Source organism: Perca flavescens, chromosome 2 (assembly GCF_004354835.1).
Source record: "Perca flavescens isolate YP-PL-M2 chromosome 2, PFLA_1.0, whole genome shotgun sequence".
Lineage (NCBI taxonomy): Eukaryota > Metazoa > Chordata > Actinopteri > Perciformes > Percidae > Perca > Perca flavescens.
This window is the reverse complement of record NC_041332.1, coordinates 15627193-15648148: the sequence shown is the minus strand read 5'-3', so window position 1 is coordinate 15648148 and position 20956 is coordinate 15627193. Positions and strand designations below refer to the sequence as shown.

At 40.5% G+C, this 20956-nt stretch overlaps 1 protein-coding gene across 1 annotated transcript in view; it reads right to left on the bottom strand.

Annotated features, from left to right (window-relative positions):
• Nucleotides 1-19722, bottom strand: part of LOC114566131 (complement C3-like) — a 34664-nt gene extending 14942 nt beyond the window's left edge. The window contains exons 1-28 of the mRNA XM_028594457.1: nucleotides 19646-19722; nucleotides 18687-18882; nucleotides 18387-18549; nucleotides 17380-17468; nucleotides 16843-16931; nucleotides 16133-16215; nucleotides 15915-16002; nucleotides 15648-15750; nucleotides 15194-15314; nucleotides 14787-14902; nucleotides 14226-14363; nucleotides 12230-12329; nucleotides 12014-12108; nucleotides 11706-11900; nucleotides 11466-11621; nucleotides 8686-8815; nucleotides 6951-7019; nucleotides 6312-6509; nucleotides 6089-6206; nucleotides 5898-5986; nucleotides 5420-5559; nucleotides 2479-2691; nucleotides 1830-1893; nucleotides 1640-1729; nucleotides 1339-1542; nucleotides 927-1002; nucleotides 635-794; nucleotides 418-513 (exon numbers count right to left, since the gene is read on the bottom strand). Of these exons, the coding sequence (XP_028450258.1) occupies nucleotides 418-513; nucleotides 635-794; nucleotides 927-1002; nucleotides 1339-1542; nucleotides 1640-1729; nucleotides 1830-1893; nucleotides 2479-2691; nucleotides 5420-5559; nucleotides 5898-5986; nucleotides 6089-6206; nucleotides 6312-6509; nucleotides 6951-7019; nucleotides 8686-8815; nucleotides 11466-11621; nucleotides 11706-11900; nucleotides 12014-12108; nucleotides 12230-12329; nucleotides 14226-14363; nucleotides 14787-14902; nucleotides 15194-15314; nucleotides 15648-15750; nucleotides 15915-16002; nucleotides 16133-16215; nucleotides 16843-16931; nucleotides 17380-17468; nucleotides 18387-18549; nucleotides 18687-18882; nucleotides 19646-19722 (3456 nt within the window). The remainder of the gene's footprint in view (nucleotides 1-417; nucleotides 514-634; nucleotides 795-926; nucleotides 1003-1338; nucleotides 1543-1639; nucleotides 1730-1829; nucleotides 1894-2478; nucleotides 2692-5419; nucleotides 5560-5897; nucleotides 5987-6088; nucleotides 6207-6311; nucleotides 6510-6950; nucleotides 7020-8685; nucleotides 8816-11465; nucleotides 11622-11705; nucleotides 11901-12013; nucleotides 12109-12229; nucleotides 12330-14225; nucleotides 14364-14786; nucleotides 14903-15193; nucleotides 15315-15647; nucleotides 15751-15914; nucleotides 16003-16132; nucleotides 16216-16842; nucleotides 16932-17379; nucleotides 17469-18386; nucleotides 18550-18686; nucleotides 18883-19645) is intronic.
• Between the last annotated feature and the right edge of the window lie 1234 nt (nucleotides 19723-20956).

Below are 20956 nucleotides of genomic sequence, written 5' to 3'. Positions count from 1 at the left end.
GACCATTCACTAAACCCCTCGCTCTAGGGAGCTGGGGACCTTTTGATCCAGTATGGGAATGTGGTAGGAGCGACAGTCTTCATACAAGCAGTTTTTTTTTAACAATTCTAAAATTAAAGAAACAAGAGAAAAATGTAAGGAATTACTTAAACAATGTCTTTGTCCGGTCTAACGTAGGCTGCAATCGCTAGCATGTCTGTGTAACATTACCTACAGTGGTAACTAAATGTTAATTCCAAGACCAAAGAGCACATCATTACCCAACTACATTAACTTAAGTGGCTAATGATAATGTTAAGACTAAGATGACTAACACATTAACTTTGTGTTGCGCAACAGTAGTGTGGAGTCAGTAAATGAAGAAATGAAAGAGGTGAGGGAAAAAGAGAAAACATTGTTTGCAGATGAATTACTCACATTAACACTGGCAGAACATATTTTGCGAGTCTCCTGCATGGAAATGAGGCAGAATGCTGTCATGGAGGCATCTGAATTTTCGCCTGCCACATCACCCTACACACACACATACACACACATATTTGTTCATATTCATATATGTAATTGTTTTCATCTCGATCAGCTGTTTTTGTAGCACCAGATTAAGATTAGATGTCAATGAAATCAGTGCACACACAATCATCTCTCCATGGATAATCAGTCCAACTTCTTTAAACGAGCCGTTAGGTTGCTGTGCTTTGAGAATCAGACTCCTGATGGCGTTACAGATGTGTTGAGTTTGCACAGCCATCAGATGGTTAGCCATGGCAAACACCTTGGCAACATAAGCTGTCAGCCTTAGAGAGGAGAGGAAGCTTAGTTTCATTTATTCACACATGACAAACACCATCCTCACATTGTCAGAATCTAAGTTAGAGGAGGATGTGCAAATAATTAAATATGAGTTCATGGATGTTTGGATGCCTCACCAGGTGCTGCTCTTTTGATCCGGCCAAGCAGCAAAAGACCCATCATCTTTAAGGAAGACAAGCTGATTCTGGTAGCCTGGACACAAACAACACACAACCACTTTGAGAAGTCCTGTTACATTCTGTGATTATAGCATCTTTCAAATGATTCTGCTGGCATAGGTTTTTGTTTGTACTGACAACCCTGGTTAAAACATGGTCTATGAGTCTATGTTTTGCTTTCAGACTATTAATTCTCAGTGTCCCTAGCTTGTATATGTAGGGCAAGGATATAGCATACATTACTGTCTACCACACTGCCTTTTTTATATCAATTCTACCAATCATAAGCTTTAAAATCCCACACAGAGGGGAATCAATCAATTATTAAGATGTCTGGTATCTGTGCAAATAAATACATCTTTGAGCCCACCATTGTTGATGAATTCGATGGCTACATCACGTTTCTCAGGTCCCACTTTTTCCCACTGGTCGGTTTTGTCCAAATATATGACTGCAATGACTGGTAGGGTCATGCTGACCATGTTCTGCTCTCCACAGCCGCTGGGCTGGACGATCATAGAACCCAAAGCGTCTGCGCTAACGGTCCTCACCAAACGATGAACTTGATTTCTCCCTACACACACAAAACACACCAAACACAACAATTTAAACCCATGCAAAGTGCATTGTACAGGCACTGTATGACATAACCCAAATATAACATATCTGACCTGTCACAGAGATATGTGTGCTAGTAGGTGTGTTTCGGACCAAATCTTTTATAGGAATTCCACTGTTGAGAGTTACTTCTTGTTTACCAGCTAAAGGGAGAAACAGTGGGAAAGTTGGGGGATCAGGTAGAACATGTTAAAAACATTACTAAATGACTACATTATGTGGCTAATTAATGGGTAAACTCACCTACACCTTTAGTAGTGGGGTCTATGAGTATAATCTGAGAAGATTTAACCAGTACGCCTTCAGGCTGAAAGGAGACAAACATTAGAAATTACAACTATTTTGTAGCAATCTTGTCTCTCTGATGACTCATTCCTTTAATTAACACAGGAGTTTGCTGTTGGTTTACTGTTTCCAACCAGTGGCAGTCAATGTTTTTTTAAACACGTAACAACAATAATTCCCTAACCTTTAACTCATGGTTTTCATTGTAACCACAAGGAAGAAGTTGTAGTTGTACCCCCAGTACTTATTTGAACCCACATTTTTAACACAAAACATGGTTATTTTCCTAAACCTAACCAAGTTGTTTTTCTGCCTAAACCTAACCAAAACCATAGAGTTGTCGTGTCATAAAATGGATTGGATGGAGTGATTTTGGATAGCCCAGACAAATCAAGCAAGTGGCTGCATACAACATCCCAGCTGAACATCAGTCCAAATTGGTGGCAACAGCCTGACAGTAGCCGCACATACTGTACATTCTAACCGTAACGTTGTAAATGTAAATGTAAAGTTTAACTTTTTTATTGCAGGTTGAACATTTAAGAGAACAGTTCTTATATGGTATAAATAAGCTTTAAACCCCCTAGATGGAGTCTGTTTTTCTTACCACCACCAGCAGCTTCTTCATGATTCCATCATTGAGGGAAGAATCTTTAACAGCTGCTTTGACCTCAATGCTATATGTTCCTTCTTTCATGGGAATAATGATGAAGGGTACAGTTAGTGTAGTTTGGGCCCCCATTTTGACCTCCTGGCGATACCTTCCACGTTTAGAGGCTGAACTGCACACATTCTCCTCATCAGTCAGATCCACACGCACCTTAAAAACAAGACAAAGATGGAGAAAAAGACTGAAGTATGTGCAGTTTTTAAAGATAAAAACCCAATGGAGTGAATAATAGGATCGTAATCATCAGTTATATTTTAGGTCACCTAACAATGATGCATCCCTAATTTAAAGAAATGTAATGTCATATGACGGTGACTATAATTAAATGTATAATGCAATATTGTTGATGAATAAAAATGAGACTAAATGTGCGTGTTTTTTTTTTTTATCTATTGCTAAAATGTCTCTTCATTTTCGTTGACCAAAACGAGACGAGACAAAATGTTATAACGTTATTTTGTCGAAGACAACGTTACTTCCTCAAGCCCTACTCACAGCATTATTTAGAACAGTGGTTCCCAACCTTTTTTCCTTGGCGCCCCCCCTACTCATGTCTAAGAAAAGCTGAGCACATGATGTGATGCCGTGGCGGCAAGAAAAACAAGCCTACAACAAAATATATAGTTTTCATACAGACTTTTGTATACATTATATATTCTAGTGTATTATCATATTGTTTAACATGTGCAAATATTTTTTTTTTACCTCAACCTCAAACCAGATAAAGACTTGCGCACCCCCTGTGATCTTTGCCGCCCCCCCTGGGGGTGCCCAGACCCCAGGTTGGGAACCACTGATTTAGAAGATGCAGCTGCAGTGAGTTAGCTAGCGTAAACGACAAAAAAGTCTGACAGAGAAAGGGACCGATGGCCGGCCAGCCGGGGTTCATCTTTGGTAACGACATTTGGAAAGAAAGAAATTGAGATAAGTCAAGACATTAACGTAATGTTACTTTCTATTTTAGAAAGCTCATGCCAACTCATGATGCTGTGGTTAATGTGTGTCATTTTAACGTTTGCTTTATACATTACCCACTGGAGCTGAAAACGACCGTGTGTGTGTGTGTGTGTGTGTGTGTGTGTGTGTGTGTGTGTGTGTGTGTGTGTGTGTGTGTGTGTGTGTGTTTGTTTGCGTGAGAGAGTGGGTAAAGTGGGTTCTTAGTTCCTACCTGACTGACTGACTCCATATGTACTAAGCATCCCTTTTTGGCCAAATACTGTAGCTAGTTTTGTCATTCACATAGCAATCTGAATTTGGCATCAACAACATGACTTTGAATATTTTATTCTAGACCAATACATACATTTAAACAAATGGTATTGGCATTAACATGCCTCCTGAGACTACTGCTTAGACTACTTCTGTTTTGATTATGTAGACTTTTTTTTCTTTTACGGACAGTCAAGTCACTCACTAAGAGGTTGATTTACTATGGTAAAAATCATAGCAAGGATTTATGCTACTTAATATTTACAACAGTTAGATTGTACAGAGGCTGCATCTGTCCTGTCATTGTATCTATTCCTGTGCTAGATTCCAGAAATGGCACCAGTGAAGCAAGTCCCACCCAAGAAGATGGACAAGCCAACTAGTGCTCAGGATTTCTTTGCCACAAGGAGGTAAAACTTGAATGTATTAATTTTTTTCTGGCATTGTCATGTGATGTTGTTTTATTTTATTTAAATGTATGTGTGTGTACTTCTAACATGTTTGGTTGGTAAAATAAATATGTTGTAAATTCAAATCAGAGCATCTTCCGTGTCTGGGATGGATGTATTCTTGAGTCTATAAGGTAACAATAATATAATAAGATAACCTTGTTTGAAATGGGTTTGGCTAAAAGATTTTTTTTGTTTTCTCTATACTACTAGGTATTTATACTATGTTGACTGGGTTAAATATAATTGCATTACTAAAAAGAGACTAAAATACAATTTTCATTGACTAAAACTAGACTAAATGTCGTCAGTTTTTGTAGACTAAAACTAGACTAAAATAGTCATGGATAATTCTGACTAAAATAACACTAAAATGCTCAGACTTTTAGTCAACTGAAACTTGACGAGACTAAAAGGACTATGAACATGACTAAAACTAATAAAAATTAAAATGACAGCTTGACACAAAGACTAGACTAAAACACAAAGACTAGACTAAAACTAAAATTAAAACAGGCCGCCAAACATTAATACCAGTAAGGTTGCCTCAGTTCTGGGTCCGACCACCATGTGACAAACATGTCGTTATAAGCTGCTTGCAAAATCGCCTTAACGGTCGTCAGTTCTCTGGGGATGGTCTGGAACTGGAAACACCAGAGCAGAGTAAAGGCGCTGACACACCAAGCCGATAATTGACCATTGGACAGTCTGGCGAGGTCAGTGACTTGAGCCTGTTCGGTGTGTCCCGTGTGACATGTATAATCGGTGGGGCGGGCACTGCTGGCAGTCAAACTCGGAACACGGAATGGCGAGCAGAATGAGCATGACTAGAGTCTCTCAAAATCTGAAATGAAGACAGATTCAGCAACTGCATGGCCTATTTTCTCGCTTAAAATGTTTTCAGAAACACGTTTCGGTGAACTATTTTAGTACAATATGAGATCTATTCTATCTATTTTGAACAAGCCGCCATGACAGTCTGTCTTTGAATTTCCAGAGAAACCAGACCCACATGACACGTTCGTCCAATCAGCTGCTTTTCATTTTTCGACAATACAGATTAGCGCCGCCTGCTGTTATGGAGACGTATTACGCCTCATCGCTTTGGTGTGTTCCGAGGCACTATTTTGACCAACTCGGGGAGACTGATCAGTCCAACTGCCTTTTCTGCTGAGGGTCGGCCGTCTGGTTAGTGTGTCTGCAGTTTTACACTGACTTACGGTGGCAGGATCGGGGCTGTAGTTGTGGAGGATTGCCTTAATTTCCAGCTGCTCTCCACGGACAGCAGAGTACGGCAGCCTGAGATCAATGAAGAATTCCTTCCGGACAATGACCTCTAATGGCTCTCCAACACAGATTCCTGTGAGAGGGACAAAAAAAACACTGTAAGGGATGGGAGCGGTTTAAGGCTAGATGCGCAACTACAGCACAATAAATCGTTAAGTCACTGAATCATAGTCTATTCACGACTTTCCACTTCCGGGATTACTGCATTGCCAAAAGAAATTCCGCCGGATTTCACTCATTAGCTGCTTAGCCACATAGCGCCGCCCAAGACGATTGTGATTGGTTAAAAGAAATGCCAAAGAAAACAGAGCACGTTTTTCTCCCATCCTGGAATGTTTTGTGGACTTGCCAGACCCTCCTCCGCAGCGCTGTGGAGTAAGGTCTGGCAATGCTAGACTACTGAATCCTCACCGTGAGTTCTTGACAGACTAATGCCAGTGAACTGCCAGGTTGTGATTGAGTCTTTCAAAGGAACATTTTTCGTCAATGTCGTGGTGTCACTGAAACAAAGAAAAGTTTTTCAGAGGTAAAGAATAGCTCTACATCCTAGTGGTGTCATTATGAAGTCATTATTGTTTGTGTCTATATTTTAGTTGACTCACCAGTTAGGGTTTTCCTGAGGGCAAGCAGGCAGTTTGATGTCTGTCCACAGCCAACTTTCAGGGAACCCGGTTCGAGAATTAATGTCCCTGCTGTCCATGTAACTATCATCCTCCTCACCTAAGTGTCATCAAAAATGTTACTATTTTGACTGTTTTCTAACTACCAGTATGACCATGAATAACCACCCAGGGCTACCCCCCATCCCTTGTCCCTGTATCTTACTCCGAGCCAGTAGGAGGCTATCCTCCTTCCTCTCAGCTCGCAGGGTTTCCATTTCCTTGCAGCAGTGCAGGAAGGCTGTGGCACAGTCTGCACCATCACTGATGTATTCGCTGCGCCTCTCACAGGTGTATGAGAGGGGGGTGTTCCTCATGCCATCCAAACAACAGTCACGTTGGACTTGGTCTTCATACTGACTCACTGGAAAGAAAGAGGGTTGTGGAGGAATGACAGAGGAAGAAGATATGGAGGGGAAGAGAATGATGAACTGGAAAGCTGTTAGAAATTTTTACATTTCTTATTTAATAAATACAAAATATTTTTCTAGTCAAATCAGTTTTAATAAAATAGAGCAAAATCACAATCAGTACAACATGTGACACACTATCCTAGGACAAAAAAATTGAAAAGGGAGGGTAAAACCTGCAAGAAATGAGGGATCCCTCTCTCTTCAGTATAGAAAGGAGCAGTATGAAGGAACATAGACATATAAAGTAAATGCCGTAAGAAGTAAAAAGCCTCTCACTTTTATATTTCCACTAATGTAAAGCATGGCAAAGATAAGTATTGTAAAAGTCAACGACAATGACAGAAGATGACTGAATATGTGGTTATTGGGTAGTTTAGAGCTATGGTTCTTACCTAAGCTGGTTGTGACGTCCATAATAGTTGCAGCTCGTTTTCTCCTGCTGGGGGCCGGACATCTCAATTCTGGAAACGCATCACAGACAAGATCTTTAACAGAACCCAACAGTTTGGAACTAGACTTGAGTTTTGTACTGTATAATGTTTTGCAACGTCTGGAATGTGCCCACAATGAACCTATCAGGGGGGAATCATATACAAGCAGGATGCACCAGACATGGGGGACTCGAATCACATGACTTGACTCGAGTTAGACTTGAGTCGCAAATTTTAGGACTTGAGATTTGCTTGATAAACATTCATAAGACTCGACTTTGACTTGGTATTCATGACTTGAGACTTGACTTAGACTTGAGTCAAATGACTTGAAATTACTTGACTTTCTGTTTATTTCTGATACTGAAGAGGAGTTAACTTTACGATTTTAGAAAATCCATATACAGATGAGAAAATCTGATTAGGTGATCTGATTGGGTGCTCTTGCATACGCGGCCGGGAACCCACTGATAATATTACCAAGTGACGCGGCAGACCTGCAGTAAACGAGACTGGCTACAGCTAGTAATTTAACGTCATGGATCCCTTTGCACCGAAAATAATAAAGTTTGGCTATAAGGATTACACATCTTACCAGGCAAAGAAGAAACGAACGGCAGTTAGCAATGTCTGCACTACAAATACTTCCAACACAACCACCACCACGTAGACTTTCATCAGACATTTCAAATCCCACAAGAAAAGGTAAATTATGAAGTCAGCCTAATCTTTTTAGCTAACGCTAGCATACTTCTCTAAGGTAACGTTAAGTCGGATAGAGACGATTATACTTTTTAGATAACAGGCAATTGGACTAAAATACGTTTTTAAATAAGTAGTATCCTGATTTATATGCTAGCAAAAACGTTGACAATGGCAACAGCAATGTAAAGTAAGCCGCTCTTTCTCTCTTTCTCTCTCTTTCTCCTTCCCTCTGAAACACGTCCCTATCCCATAAAATACAGTAGCTGACAAACGTCAATCTCTCTCTCTCTCTCTCTCTCTCTCTCTCTCTCTCTCTCACACACACACACACACACACACACACACACACACGTAAGTATGTGAATAAAGCTAGGCACACAGACACACAACACACTGCACTCTCACACGCACACGCACATACACACATTCACTCACCAATATTAATAACTTTTCACCACAATACCCGGATCGGCCAGGTGTGCCAACACAATGTCCGTGCGCGCCAGCAATAGCCAGTTGTCCAGATAGGGGGCCAGGTGGATGTCCTGCTCTCTAAGCAGCTATACCCTCCTCGACAAACGTTTATAATGACAATTTTGTTTTCTTTTTTTTTAACAGCTAGCACCTCGTCGTTGTTCAGTATACTTGCACGTTTTTTTTTTTTCTTCACCCTATTCACAGCATTGGTAGGCAGTGGAAGTTGTTTTTTGAACAAAATTAATTTAGAATTATTTTATATTGGGTGGTACAGGCATACCTCTGGTGACAGTATGAATGTAGGGCCCTGACGCATTATGATATATTAGTGTGTCTGTGAATATGTGAGGGGGCTTATAGTGAGACATTAAAATGAATGCTATGAAAGAGAACCCCAAACTTTTACACCCTCTTTCTCCTACTGTAATTAGGGATGTTTCAGTGGTACAATATCAAAGCCTAAAGAGGGGTATGTTCTGGGAAGGGAAGAGAAAGTAGTAGAAAGTAGTGTCACCTATTCTGTAGGGAGTCCCAAAAGCTGTGTTAGACTCAAACAACAGCCCAGCATCGTAGAACACACCCATTCCATTGTTCCCTCCACCTGGTGTGCAGCCTGTGTCGTACTTCTCTACAATATCCCACACCTGAGCAGACAAGACATAGGGTTACACTAGCTACACAAGTTAAACAGACATATTGTAGGTGAGACTAATGGTTCAGTTGTAGTAGCCATCACCACAGTTTGTTGATCAGACACAGAAGACACAGAACTTCCCTTTCTCCAGATAATTTTGGTGAGAGTATGTGTGTGGTGTGGTCAAAATGGGAAACATACACAGACAGCAATTACACATAAGGCTGCCATTTATAATAGCACTAAATGGCTTATAGCTAGAAATTAGCTCATTCATATATGCTCTCTTACTCTTGTGCACAATAAAGACTAATAAACTGTAGTTATTCTCAAACATACCCCTCATTTACTAATGTGTTGCGTGTCCCTAAATATACAGTTGTATATATCTTGGATATAATAAACATTAAACACACTAAACTGAATGAAACACTGCCACAGAAATGATCTAGAAATAATGTCATATATCACTCTGCTCTATGACACCAAAAAAAAAAACATTGATTACTCCAAAATAAGCAGTCACTTAAATGAAGAAAGTACAAATATCTGTGTAACATTTCAGTAAGGCTACTGCAATATATGAACTATAAACTGTAACCTTCTAACATTTTAACACAAGTCAGCGTTGCATCATCTTTAACAACTTTAGCTCAAAACTTAAGGCTTTCTGATGAACATTTAAACCTGTGGTCATATAAATCTACACATGAAGACAAAGGGAAATAATAAAGGCAATTACTTTGGTATCATTTACGCACACAGGTAATCTACAGGTAAAACCAAACTAGCTGTAAACTGTTAAACTCGATCCTCCACAAATTATTACTGTCCACTATTCACTCCTGTTTTCGCTCGTGCTCTGACCCCGATGACTAACTAGAACTGCATCTCATGAGTTGCTAACTCCGCCCATACAGCTGATGGATTCATGGGATGCTTCAGAGGAAAGGATGTCTCATCCCTCTAAAACACATTTGATTGTTGAAAGCCACTCTCACTACTACAGATTAGGGCCACAAAATGTTTTTTTAAGTTTATAAACATTTTGTGGCCCTAATCTTTATCCGTAGCAGTGAGAGTGGCTTTGATCATGAGCAAGAGCTGACCACGCCCACCTGGAGGTGCATCCCATAGCCCTGAAATTGCATCCCCGACTCCTCCACTTGCCTCCCTTCCTCACGTCTTAGTCCCTTTCACCGAGGCGGCACAGGAGAGACGCAAGGAAATCATCAGAGGAGAGAGGCAACGAGCAAATGTGTTGTAGAGGGATGAGACGTCCTTTCCTCTGAAGTCACATGAATCTGTCAGCTGTTTGGGCGGAGTTAGCAACAGAACAGGGACAGAACAACTTCCAGTTCAGCCGAGGACCGAGGAGCTATCAAAGCCGGTCAACGGAAAGCCTTTCTACTCCCTATTCAGTCTCATTGTCCCGAATTTGGTTGCAGTTCCACCAGAGTTCCACTGGGGGTGATCGCAGGCGAGTGCAAAATGAATGGGACTCTATGGAGCTAGATGGCTAAATTTGTCTCTTTCTCCTGATTGTCGTTGAGAAATCTCAGATTTGATTGTAGTTTTTGCAAGTTCAACATGGATTATAGGTCGAAAGTTGAATGAACGAGTACTTATGTCCTTTCGATTTCTTACAGGTTGAGTCGTTGTTGCCCATAGCATGCTAGCATTCTGCTAATTCTGCTGATTGGTCAGTGAAGGACTGATTAAGACCAGAGGTCCCACTTGACGGCATCCCAAGCGGAACCAGAATGTCAGAGTGAATATTTTGGGGTGGTCTTTAAAACATTAGCAAACCTATTTCTAGAGCGTGTATTGACAGGGAGAGCCTAACCTGTCAGCTGTGTTGTCGATGCGAAAGATAAAAGGAAGTGACTCAGCTTGCTGTAAAGCAGTATCTCAGTCCCATTCATTCTGCACTCGCCTGTGCATGCCCCCTATATGGAACAAGAGTGGAACTGCAACCAGTTCAGAAGCCGGAAGTAACGAGAGAGTGGAACTTCTTCCCTTATTAGAACTTTTTTGGAGCTATCAAATAACAGCCATGAGATGCAGCTCTAGTTAATCGTTGAGGTCAGAGCAGGAGAGAAAACGGGAGTGAATAGTGCACAGTAATAACTTTTAGAATAATAACCCATAAATAACCATTTTAGACTTATTCGAGTATAATTATATATGATATCCAGTATAAATTTGTCTTGCAATATTTACATTGAATGTGTAAATGTGTCTCGTAAATGTGTTTAATGTCATATCAGAACTGCCATGTATGTTTTTGTTTTAGAATAAAGTCAGAATTCTGAGAAAAAAAGTCAGAATTCTGACTTTAATCTAAGAACTCAAATACATTTTTCACATTAGGCCCTAATCCTCTTCCTTACACTACGGAGTCTCTTAAACACATATCTATAAACTCACATGACAGTTCTGATATGGCATTGAACACATTTACGAGACACATTTACACGTAAATAGTGATATTAACACATGCAATGTATTTACTGCAGGACAAATTTATACTGGATGTTATTTGAATCCAAACGCTAACAAACATGAAAGTTAATGTGTCATTTTTTATACATATATATTTTTATAAATTAAATCACTGTCACACTTTATATCTGTTAAATATAAAATTAACAAATTACCTTTTTCTGGGTGAGACGGTGCTTGTTGTTTAGGACATAGACGCCTTTGTCAACTGCCACCAGTCCCACTGTGGCCCCTGGGTCTCCAGTGACCTTAAGACCAAACGACCTGCGAGGCTCATAGGATGGAGCGGGACTGGATGATTCCAGCCTCAGCTAAATGTGAAGGGGAGGTCAATGAATGAGGCAACGTTAAAGCAGTTAGACTATATAAAATAAATCTTACTATCTGTGTCTCACCGAGCCCATGCAGGAGTCCTTTACATCCACCCAGACAGAGTCTGATACCACTTCATTGCCATCTGTGTGGTAGTAGGCTACGATGCGGAACGATGGCAGCATTTCTTTGGTAACAGTGACTGTTAGGGGAATCAGTATTTGGCCTCTTGTCGTCTTGTAACGCCCATTTTTTACCAGTTGACCTTTGCTCAGGATCTATGGACATAGATAACATCAGTTCTTATCCGACATGTATAGACTACACAGGTTGTGGGATGCAACAGAAAAAAGTTATATATGCACACATGCAGGTGAAAAACATCTCTCACCAGGTATGTGATGTCATTGTTTTGATTTTCCTGCCTCTTGAGGATGAGGCTGATTTTGAGGTTGTCTCCTAATTCCAGCTCAGCTGTATCCACACCTGCAAATGTGACATGTTGTGATGAGTGTTGGACACTGAAAAGATGTAGTGCATGGTGCATACTTTACCAATTCCACAACCTTTTTTTCAACATCTAATGTCATTTCAGGATGTCCCTTACCTATGTGAATGTAGCTGTTGCTTTGAGTGGTATATGGGAGAGCTACCATGGTGGCTGATGCTTGCTTTTCATTTGAAATATGAGGATCATTGGTTCTTGCCTGCAATTAACGACAAACACAGGTAATCATACACAAACAGATGATTAAATAATACATTAAAAAGTCTCAAGACTATCCTATCCTATGAAGACCTTGCCTGGCAGTAGCCTAGCAATAACAAAAAGACTTAATGGACTAACAAGAAGACATACACTAAAGAATTGAAAATAATTTTCATACAATAGCTTGACAGTACAACATAACGCTGGCCATTGGTACGCTTCATTGTCTTGTTTCTTTGCATTGCTGTATTAAATATTGACATTTAATTGAGCAAGGTAAAAAGTGAGTGTTTTTCTAGGAAAGACACCTTAAATTAACATCCAATAAGCATCAGCTCAAACTACAACTCAACTCAGTTTGTTACTTACAGCTGCATTTTTGGCCACCATGGGGAAGAATAACATTAACATCCGTGGTCGCAATTATTGCATCATTGGCTTAAAAAAGCTGTTGTGGCAAACACGTAGGCCTACTTTCAACATCTTCAGAAACAGAACATTAGCATTAATGCATTGCCAATATTTGCTTTCCTTTTAGCTCTGTTTTGGAGAAAGATATTTTGGTCTTGCTTGAAGATGCTTAACTACGGTATCTTCACCATTCACATACTTCACAATAAATATGTGAGCAGCAGAACCAAGAAAATTAGCTATGAAATCTTAAAATCAGCATAGAGCTGCAAGGCTGGGGGACAGCTCTACTTGATTAGATAGAGGTAGACGTGATAGATCACCCAGGTAGACATTTCCACTTCTACCTCTGTGAGTTATGCTACTGGATCACGTGGACCAAACGGGAGCCGCCTGGTGGTGAAACTCTGGAGAGACTAATGGAAAAGTTTGGAGTCGGGTATGGCTGCAGCCTGGAGACCTTCCGGCTGCAATATTTTGCGTCCATGCTTACATGTACAGGTCCTATCCCCTGACCAATCCCATAACCCTCCCCTTAACCACTCGAGGTGAAATGCCTAACCTCAACCAATCGAGCTGCTTCGTAGGGCAGGTCTTGGCGTGGCCATAGTGGGATTCGTAATTTTGCCTCCCGGCTGCCTCTAATGGCCGACTCCTCGGCTGAACCTGTTCTGTTCCTCCTCAGTGAAGGCTGTCTCAAGGCTCAAATTTCTGTCCCGAGGACTGAGAAGCGAGCATCAAGGAGGGATCATCAAGGAGCTATAGGCGTGGATACACAAGAGCAGGCTTCCTGGAAGCCATGCAGTTGAAGGAGTTGCTAGAGAAAATGAAAGCTCAGATGGGCCGATCTGGAATCTTCTCCTTATGAGGTCATAAGCAGCAAGGTTACCTCCCCTTTCTCTGCTCTGATCGCCCAGAGAATTTGGCGGTCAGACATCATGGCTATCAAACAAGCAAAGTGGCAGTTGGTCAAGGCCACACCCCCAACCTCCACCTTGCCTCCCTCTCTCCTCCTCAATAGCATTTAAAGCTACAGACACAGAAATGGCACATCCTAAGGAAAGCTCATTGTGGGACTGGCTCTAGTGGCTGTAATTCTGCAGCAAGGCTGAATTTCTGGAAAGAGATATACTTCAGATACAGTATTAGGGGACCACTAAGGCATATATAAAACATCCAAAAAGCAGCATGTCATAGGACCTTTGCAGTCCTATTTGTGGCTGCCGGTTAAAGCATTCTCGCTTATTACTGGACCAATTTTTAAGATTTTTGTTCACATTAGTCACTTAGATATTAGTCTATATCCTCGACATTCCAATCGCCGATGTCTGTCGCCGATGTCTGTTTCCTTAAAGCGAGATTAGTTAGATATCAATGCATGGAAAAATAGGGTCCAGTGTGAAAAATACTGAATTACCCTTTAAGCTTCCATTTTCTAATCGGGTTGTAATGCAAAAAATATACATAAAAAATAGAAACTTACGGTGATTGCCAGACTTGCACCTGCACTGATGGTAATCTTTGCCATGCCGTTGGCTGCAGCTAAAGCCTGCACATGGCCCGGGTCGACCACCACTGCAACACCTTTTGCCGGAGTGCCGTCAGGATTTACAACTTCAACCTGCCATCAGAGACACAAACAGCTGAACAATCAGAAAAATGTCTTATTAAAACATATTAAGTTGACTCATGATATGAGATTATTTTTTCTGCAAACAGCACTAGCTGTGTCCTGCGTATTTTGATTTAAAGTAGATAGTATATAGTGACCCAAACGGGTGAATTTTTCTTTTTCTCTGGAATCTCACCTGTTTGAGAAAATATTTGATTCATAATGAAAATCCATGACAGATGAAAATATTTCATATTAAATCAGTTTTGCAACTTTTATATTTAGAATAAACCGCTATCTGTGTTTGTATCTGTGTTTTTAGAGTAACTGTATTTAGTAATTAATTGTTTCTGTAAAGGATTTTTCTTATTTAAGTAGAAATATAAAAATAGTTTTGCTGTTAATTTATATAAATCTAAATAAGTAATTTACCGTAACATCGAAGGACATTCCTGGTTTGAAATATTTGGGCGTTTTCTTAAACGTGATAGTGTAAGGTGATGTAACAATCTGGATACTTCTCAACTCCGCCTCCACCATTTCACCACCTGTGAATGAATGCAGAAACACAAAACTGATTTCAACATCTGTTTACTTTCTTTTAGGTTAACTGATACAGAACAACATATCCTGATATCTGTATTTTATTTTTTTTCCTCTCGTTCTTGTTTGGGAAATTATTATTATTAGCCAAAGAGCAAGTAGTGCATGATTCAAAAGGTGATCCCCATGTTGCCCAGGTTGCTAAAATAAAAATAAAATTAAAAATGATAGTTAATTTAACCCAAATATGATTAAACATAGTGAACAAGCACAAACGCACAGTCTCTCTTTCTTACCACTCCCCGTCAGCACACTGGCAGCTACATATATGGAACTCCCCACCAGGTCAAGGATGTTTGGGTAGGTCTGTGTGATGTGCTCTCTCTTCAGTTTGACCACTCCAATACCTCCCTCTATCTAATGTGACATAAAAGAAAAATGCATCTTGAAATACAGTACAGTGATAAAGTAATACAGTCAGTGAACAGATGGAGATATACTAAAGGTGTAAATTATTGTCAGACTAGCATCATAGTGAAAATCTTAAATACTTTAATTGTTACATTCCTATCTCAATATATTAACTGAAATAGTGATAGGCAGCTTAGAATACCTAGACATTTTTCATGTTTTAGAGTCTTGCAGATTTTGTATCACTGGTAAAGGCCAAGCTGTATGTTTGTACAACATAGAGTATACTGCATACAGCAGAATGACCAATCAACAGCAAACATGTAAGTATGACCTCACCTGCACTCTCTGAAGAGAACTTGGAAAGCTCTTCTTTTGACCCTCTTGCATAACCCCGAACACCACGTAGGCCGTCCCATCAACGTTCAGACCAAACAAATACCTAAATCCACAAAAGAGGGATAAGATTAGGCCCACAATGAAGTAAACATCACATGACTAACGGACTAAAAGAGTAAGAGGCCTCTGAACATCACCCTATATTTTCTCCTGCAATCAATCTCCCAATCAGGTCTCTTAAGCCACAAAACCAAAACCTTCACATACGTAGCTTTGATGTTGACGGTGAGCTCTTGACTGTCCACATAGAAGAAGGAGCTTACAGGCATCAGTTTAACTTCAAAACTGGGCAGCACTGAAAAATCAAAGGAGTTTTATTGTGGGTCCAATCAAATAAAAATGAATGAATATTATAGCTTTTTAAATATTAAATAGAAATACGTTAATATGTTACAGTAAATAAAAGTGCAGGTCACGGGGCTCACCATATTCTTTGACCTCGAACTTTGCAGAATAGCTCTGCTGTGGGTTGCTCTGGAACTTCGCCACCACTTTCCACATTCCGAGACTACACACACACACACACACACACACACACAATGAAGCAAAAATATATCTCAATCTCAATTTGTGTAAGATATAAATAGCTTCAGATTCACTTTTAGTTAGAAACTAAAAGTGAATCTGAAGCTATTTTAGAGATATACTTGACGTTTATTACAATACAGAGAGCAGTAACTACAGAAACATGAAAGGTGAGGGAAGAAAACAGGTTTAAAGTTTTCAGGTTGGCCAGTAAACTGCACAATAAATACTGTAGAACGGTATTTTGCATTATTAGGATGATTATTTTAGTCCATTGGTCTCCAAGGTATTTATCTTGTCTTTGCCTCCGAACATCCAGAACCTCCTCACAGAAAACAGGCCATGTGTGAAGGATTGTGACTTCATGTTTAATATATCTCTACCACAGAAATAAATCATTTTGGATTAGTAGTTGTCCAAACACTATATTGGTAACATGGAAAATAATTGTAGAAAGATAACATAAACGTAATGAAATTTGCTTTGCATAATCTTAAATGATTTAAGATATTAATGTTTTGAATTAAGGTCAGCTATTTTCCATGTTAACATCTAAATGCATGACTAAAGAACAGAATGTATAGAAACGAAATGAAAATAAAATATTAACCTGACAATTTCAGCGAGTTGGAAATCTCCAGAGTGGATCCCTGATTTCAAAGAGACTGGATCAAGTGGTAAAATGATGCCTTCAGGGGTCTAAAAATAAACAATATTTAACAAACATGAACACAGAGAGAGCGGTGCCAGTTTAAAAAATGCTTTAAGTTCATGCTATATTTTATGTATGTTCTTTGTCTACAATCCAGCAGCCTTCTCAATGTCTAGATTGACTCTTTTTCAGATATTTTTGAAAAGTTTCTGAGTTCCACTGAGGGAATGTGCAACTCGACCACTGCATTTATTTTTCTTGCATTTCCAGTAAGTAGTAGGACATGTTTTACTAGAGTCAGACAACCTAACAAAGACACAAGGTTAACTGTGGATGTGTATTTTAATTTCGGTCATTAGTATGAACATTATCTACTGTTAAGAATTTGTAATATCACCTCACTAAGAGAGCGTCATGCTCTCAGTTACAGCTGATTATTTACAAAATATTACATTAAATTATTTGCTTATCAAAGATGAAATACAATTCCACAACCTCCATGGCAATAGAAGCATCAGTTTGAGTTTCTGCAACCCTCTCTACGGGCTCCATACGGGGCGTCACTGCAAACATCCTGAAATGAACTGACAGAGAAAGAAAGAGGTTGATTTTGCTGCTCAAGGTTGGAGGAAGGTGTATCTATTTTTGACCTCACTATTCCACTTATTTCAAAAGAGAGATTAATTTTACTTTAATTTACAGTTCCAATTCTGGAAAAACCAAGGAGTAAGGGCCCTATCTTACACTCAGCGCAATTGCCTTTGTACACCGATGCATGTATCATTCCTATTTTGCACCCCACCCACATCGGACTTTTCCCTCCACAGAAAAGTCGCAGCATTCTTTGTGGCTTGTTGTGTTTTACACAACATTTCCATGAATCATGGATGTGTTGATGACATAAATGAGGAAATATTAGAGGACTTAAGGAGACTCGATGTTGAACTACGGTGGGATTGGACACTCCAGTGGGATCTGGTCCGGGAGTGGCAATGCGCTATGCGCTCCTGGTGGAGTAGGGGGAGGAGGAAGGGGCACAACAGGAGCAGGTGGTGCGTTTGGATTCCCACGCTCCATGGCTGCAGCAATCCTCTCCAGATTTGAGGAGATGCGCCGAGAGGCCGCAGCAACATCGCCACCCGGTCAAGACGGGCGTTTATTACTTTGCCGTATCCCGGACAGCTCCCGCTGGCGTGCGCCAGGCAAATCCGCCGTCATAATAGCAATCTGCCATGGAACAAGCGCGCCTGCTTTATAGGGAATGTGAGATGACGCTTTGATTGGTTTATTGCACGTTACACCCAAACCACACCCAGCTACTTCAGACCTAACCATTTTAGATTTGCATCGGGCGCAAGAGTCATTTATCCCGCCGGTATAATAGCAACAGCGGCCGAGACCCGCCCACAAAGCTACTTGCGTTTCACGTTTGATACTTGCGTTTCAGATTGTTAAATTAGGGCCCTAAGTGTGTTTGTTATGTAGCTCAGTATTGAACTCACCTTTGCTGTTGGGGGTGTAGAGGGTCTTGTCAGTCTGGATGAAGATGTACCCGGACTGGAAGGACACTAAGACGACTTTCTCCAGCAGTTGGTCCGGGAACTGAGCTTGCAGGTACACATACTGCTTTATGGTAGGATCCTTACTGAAGCTTTCAGCAGGGATCTGAAACCAGTATGATGAGCAGTATGTGCATCAGGATGTACATTTCTGGATTCATATCTACATTCTTTGTGATCATGCTAGAAAATGAAGCAAAGTTACAGTAACATGAATATACAGCGTGACAGTATTTCACTTACCGTTATTTGTCCGAGCTCCTGGAAGTTTCTTGCACTGGTAAGGTTCACAGATGTGGATGTCAGCTTTTTGTTTTTGTATGGATGGTTCATCACATTGATGTTGACCAGGATGTTTCCCCCGGTGCAGTCTTGACATTCCACAAAGATGTTTTCTGCTGTTCCTACCCGCAACAAGTTAGGGGCAGACATCACCTTCCTGCAGAGCAGCAGTGAGAGAGAGAGAAAGATATTGATGTGAATATACTGCAGTTATGATGTACTGACAAACATTTATTTTTATTTTCTTAATTTCTTATACTCTTATAGATTTCATTTTGGTTTACATGTATTTTGTGTAATATTTAAAGTATTTCAGTTTTCAGCCACAGTTTGAAAATAAGAATCAATGGAATCAATAAAATTTGCATCAAAGCATTTCTGATTCTGGATCCAATTCTTTGCAAGAAGGCAAATTTGAAAACAAATGGCACTAGCATGAAAGCTACGTACAGAAATAGGCTACAAAAGAGATTGATAGATAGAGATACTTTATTAAGGAGCAATTCCTGCTTCTGTTAATTTGAGATGCCAGACTTGTAAAATGAGCTGTAGCTCAGTCCGTAGGGACTTGGTTTGGGAACCGGAGGGTTGCTGGTTCAAGTCCCAGTATGGACCAAAGTACAGAGTGTGGATTGGTAGCTGGAAAGATGCCCGTTCACCTCCTGGGCACTGCCAGGTGCCACCTCTTGAGCAAGGCACTGCACCCCAACTGGCAGCTCACTCACTCTGACATCTCTCCATTTGTGCATGAATAGAATGTGTGTGTATTTCAGGCCTGTGTGTGTAATGCTTTCTAACAAACAGAGTGTACATTGTAATTTCCCCACTGGGGACAAGCCACAAAAATGGCTTGGGTTTCAGAGGGCAAAAGCACATGGGGGTAAATGTAATACAGGTAAATGTAATACAGGTCTACTTACAATGGAGCTCCATCAGCCAGAGAAATCAGAGAGAAAAAGGCCTGCGAGGCCAGCAGCCACAGTAGAGTCCTACTCATCCTTCAGCCTGATCCTGATCTGCTGGCAATGTACTGTTACTCTGCAGCACCTTCCTTTTATCCACTTCACCCTGCCACCTTCTCCACTGCCCCTCGCTACTGTCTTGCCCATCCTCCCAATTACAGATACATTCTGGGTGCTGAGTTATTTGCATTTGTTTAACCCTCCTGTTGACCCAGCGAGTCAATATGACCGAGCGGGTCAATATGACCTGGGAGCGTGTTGTTGCCACCGCACATGCGTGGCCAGGCCAGAGTAGCATCCCATTGGGTCAATTTGACATAATTCTAAGAATAAGAATAATAAGAATAACGCTACTGATAATTATAATGAGAATACTAATAACAATAATACTAATACCATTAATAATAATAATAATAGGTCTACCAATAATAAGGATGATGATGATGATGATGATGATGATGATGATGATGATGATGATGATAAGACATAGGGGAGAGCTTTGAATACTTTGCTTATATTTAAAGTTTATTTTTATTTAGGGCTTTACATATCAGCACTGTATGGTTTTAGTGGTCAGTTAGGCTTTCCTGTGGTTTCTTCACCTGGAAGGCCCGGGTTTGAGTCCCATTATGGACACTTTGCTTTTAGCGAGACAGCTCCTGGAGAGGAGCCTCACGATGGTCAGCACGGTGAGGAGGAACAAGCCTGAGGTCTCACCTGGATGGCTTCCAAGGACAATCTGGTGTCCTACATCGCCAAGAAGAACAAGAACGTGGTGATCCTGAGCACGCTGCACGCAGACGCGATGGGAATCGACCGCATGTGCTAAATGTGAAGGACACCGGAGTGTGAACTGTGGCAATTATAGGGTCTACATGACCTAAAGGATGTGTGTGCTAATGTGAAGGACAGGGGGTGGGAGGGGGGCAGTAGGTCAACCTGACCCAAAGGACATGGCGTGTGTGGTAAATGTAAACGTAATTTGCTCTTATCAGTGTATCGCCTTATGTATTTCGTCCATAGCAATCCTCCCAATCGGTCCCAGTTAGACAGTAAATGCTGTAAACATATTCCGTGTAATTATTTACAATCATTTGCTAAAACAACCAATCATGCCTGTCTTGTTGCACAATCAGAATTTTCTTCAAAACTTTCAGCATGTAGCTTGCTAGATCGAAGGTTGTTTGTGAACAAAGGGGATTTTGTGAACAGCAACACACAGAGAACTGTACATTTTAACAAGTTGACTTTACTTAAAAAAAATTATGG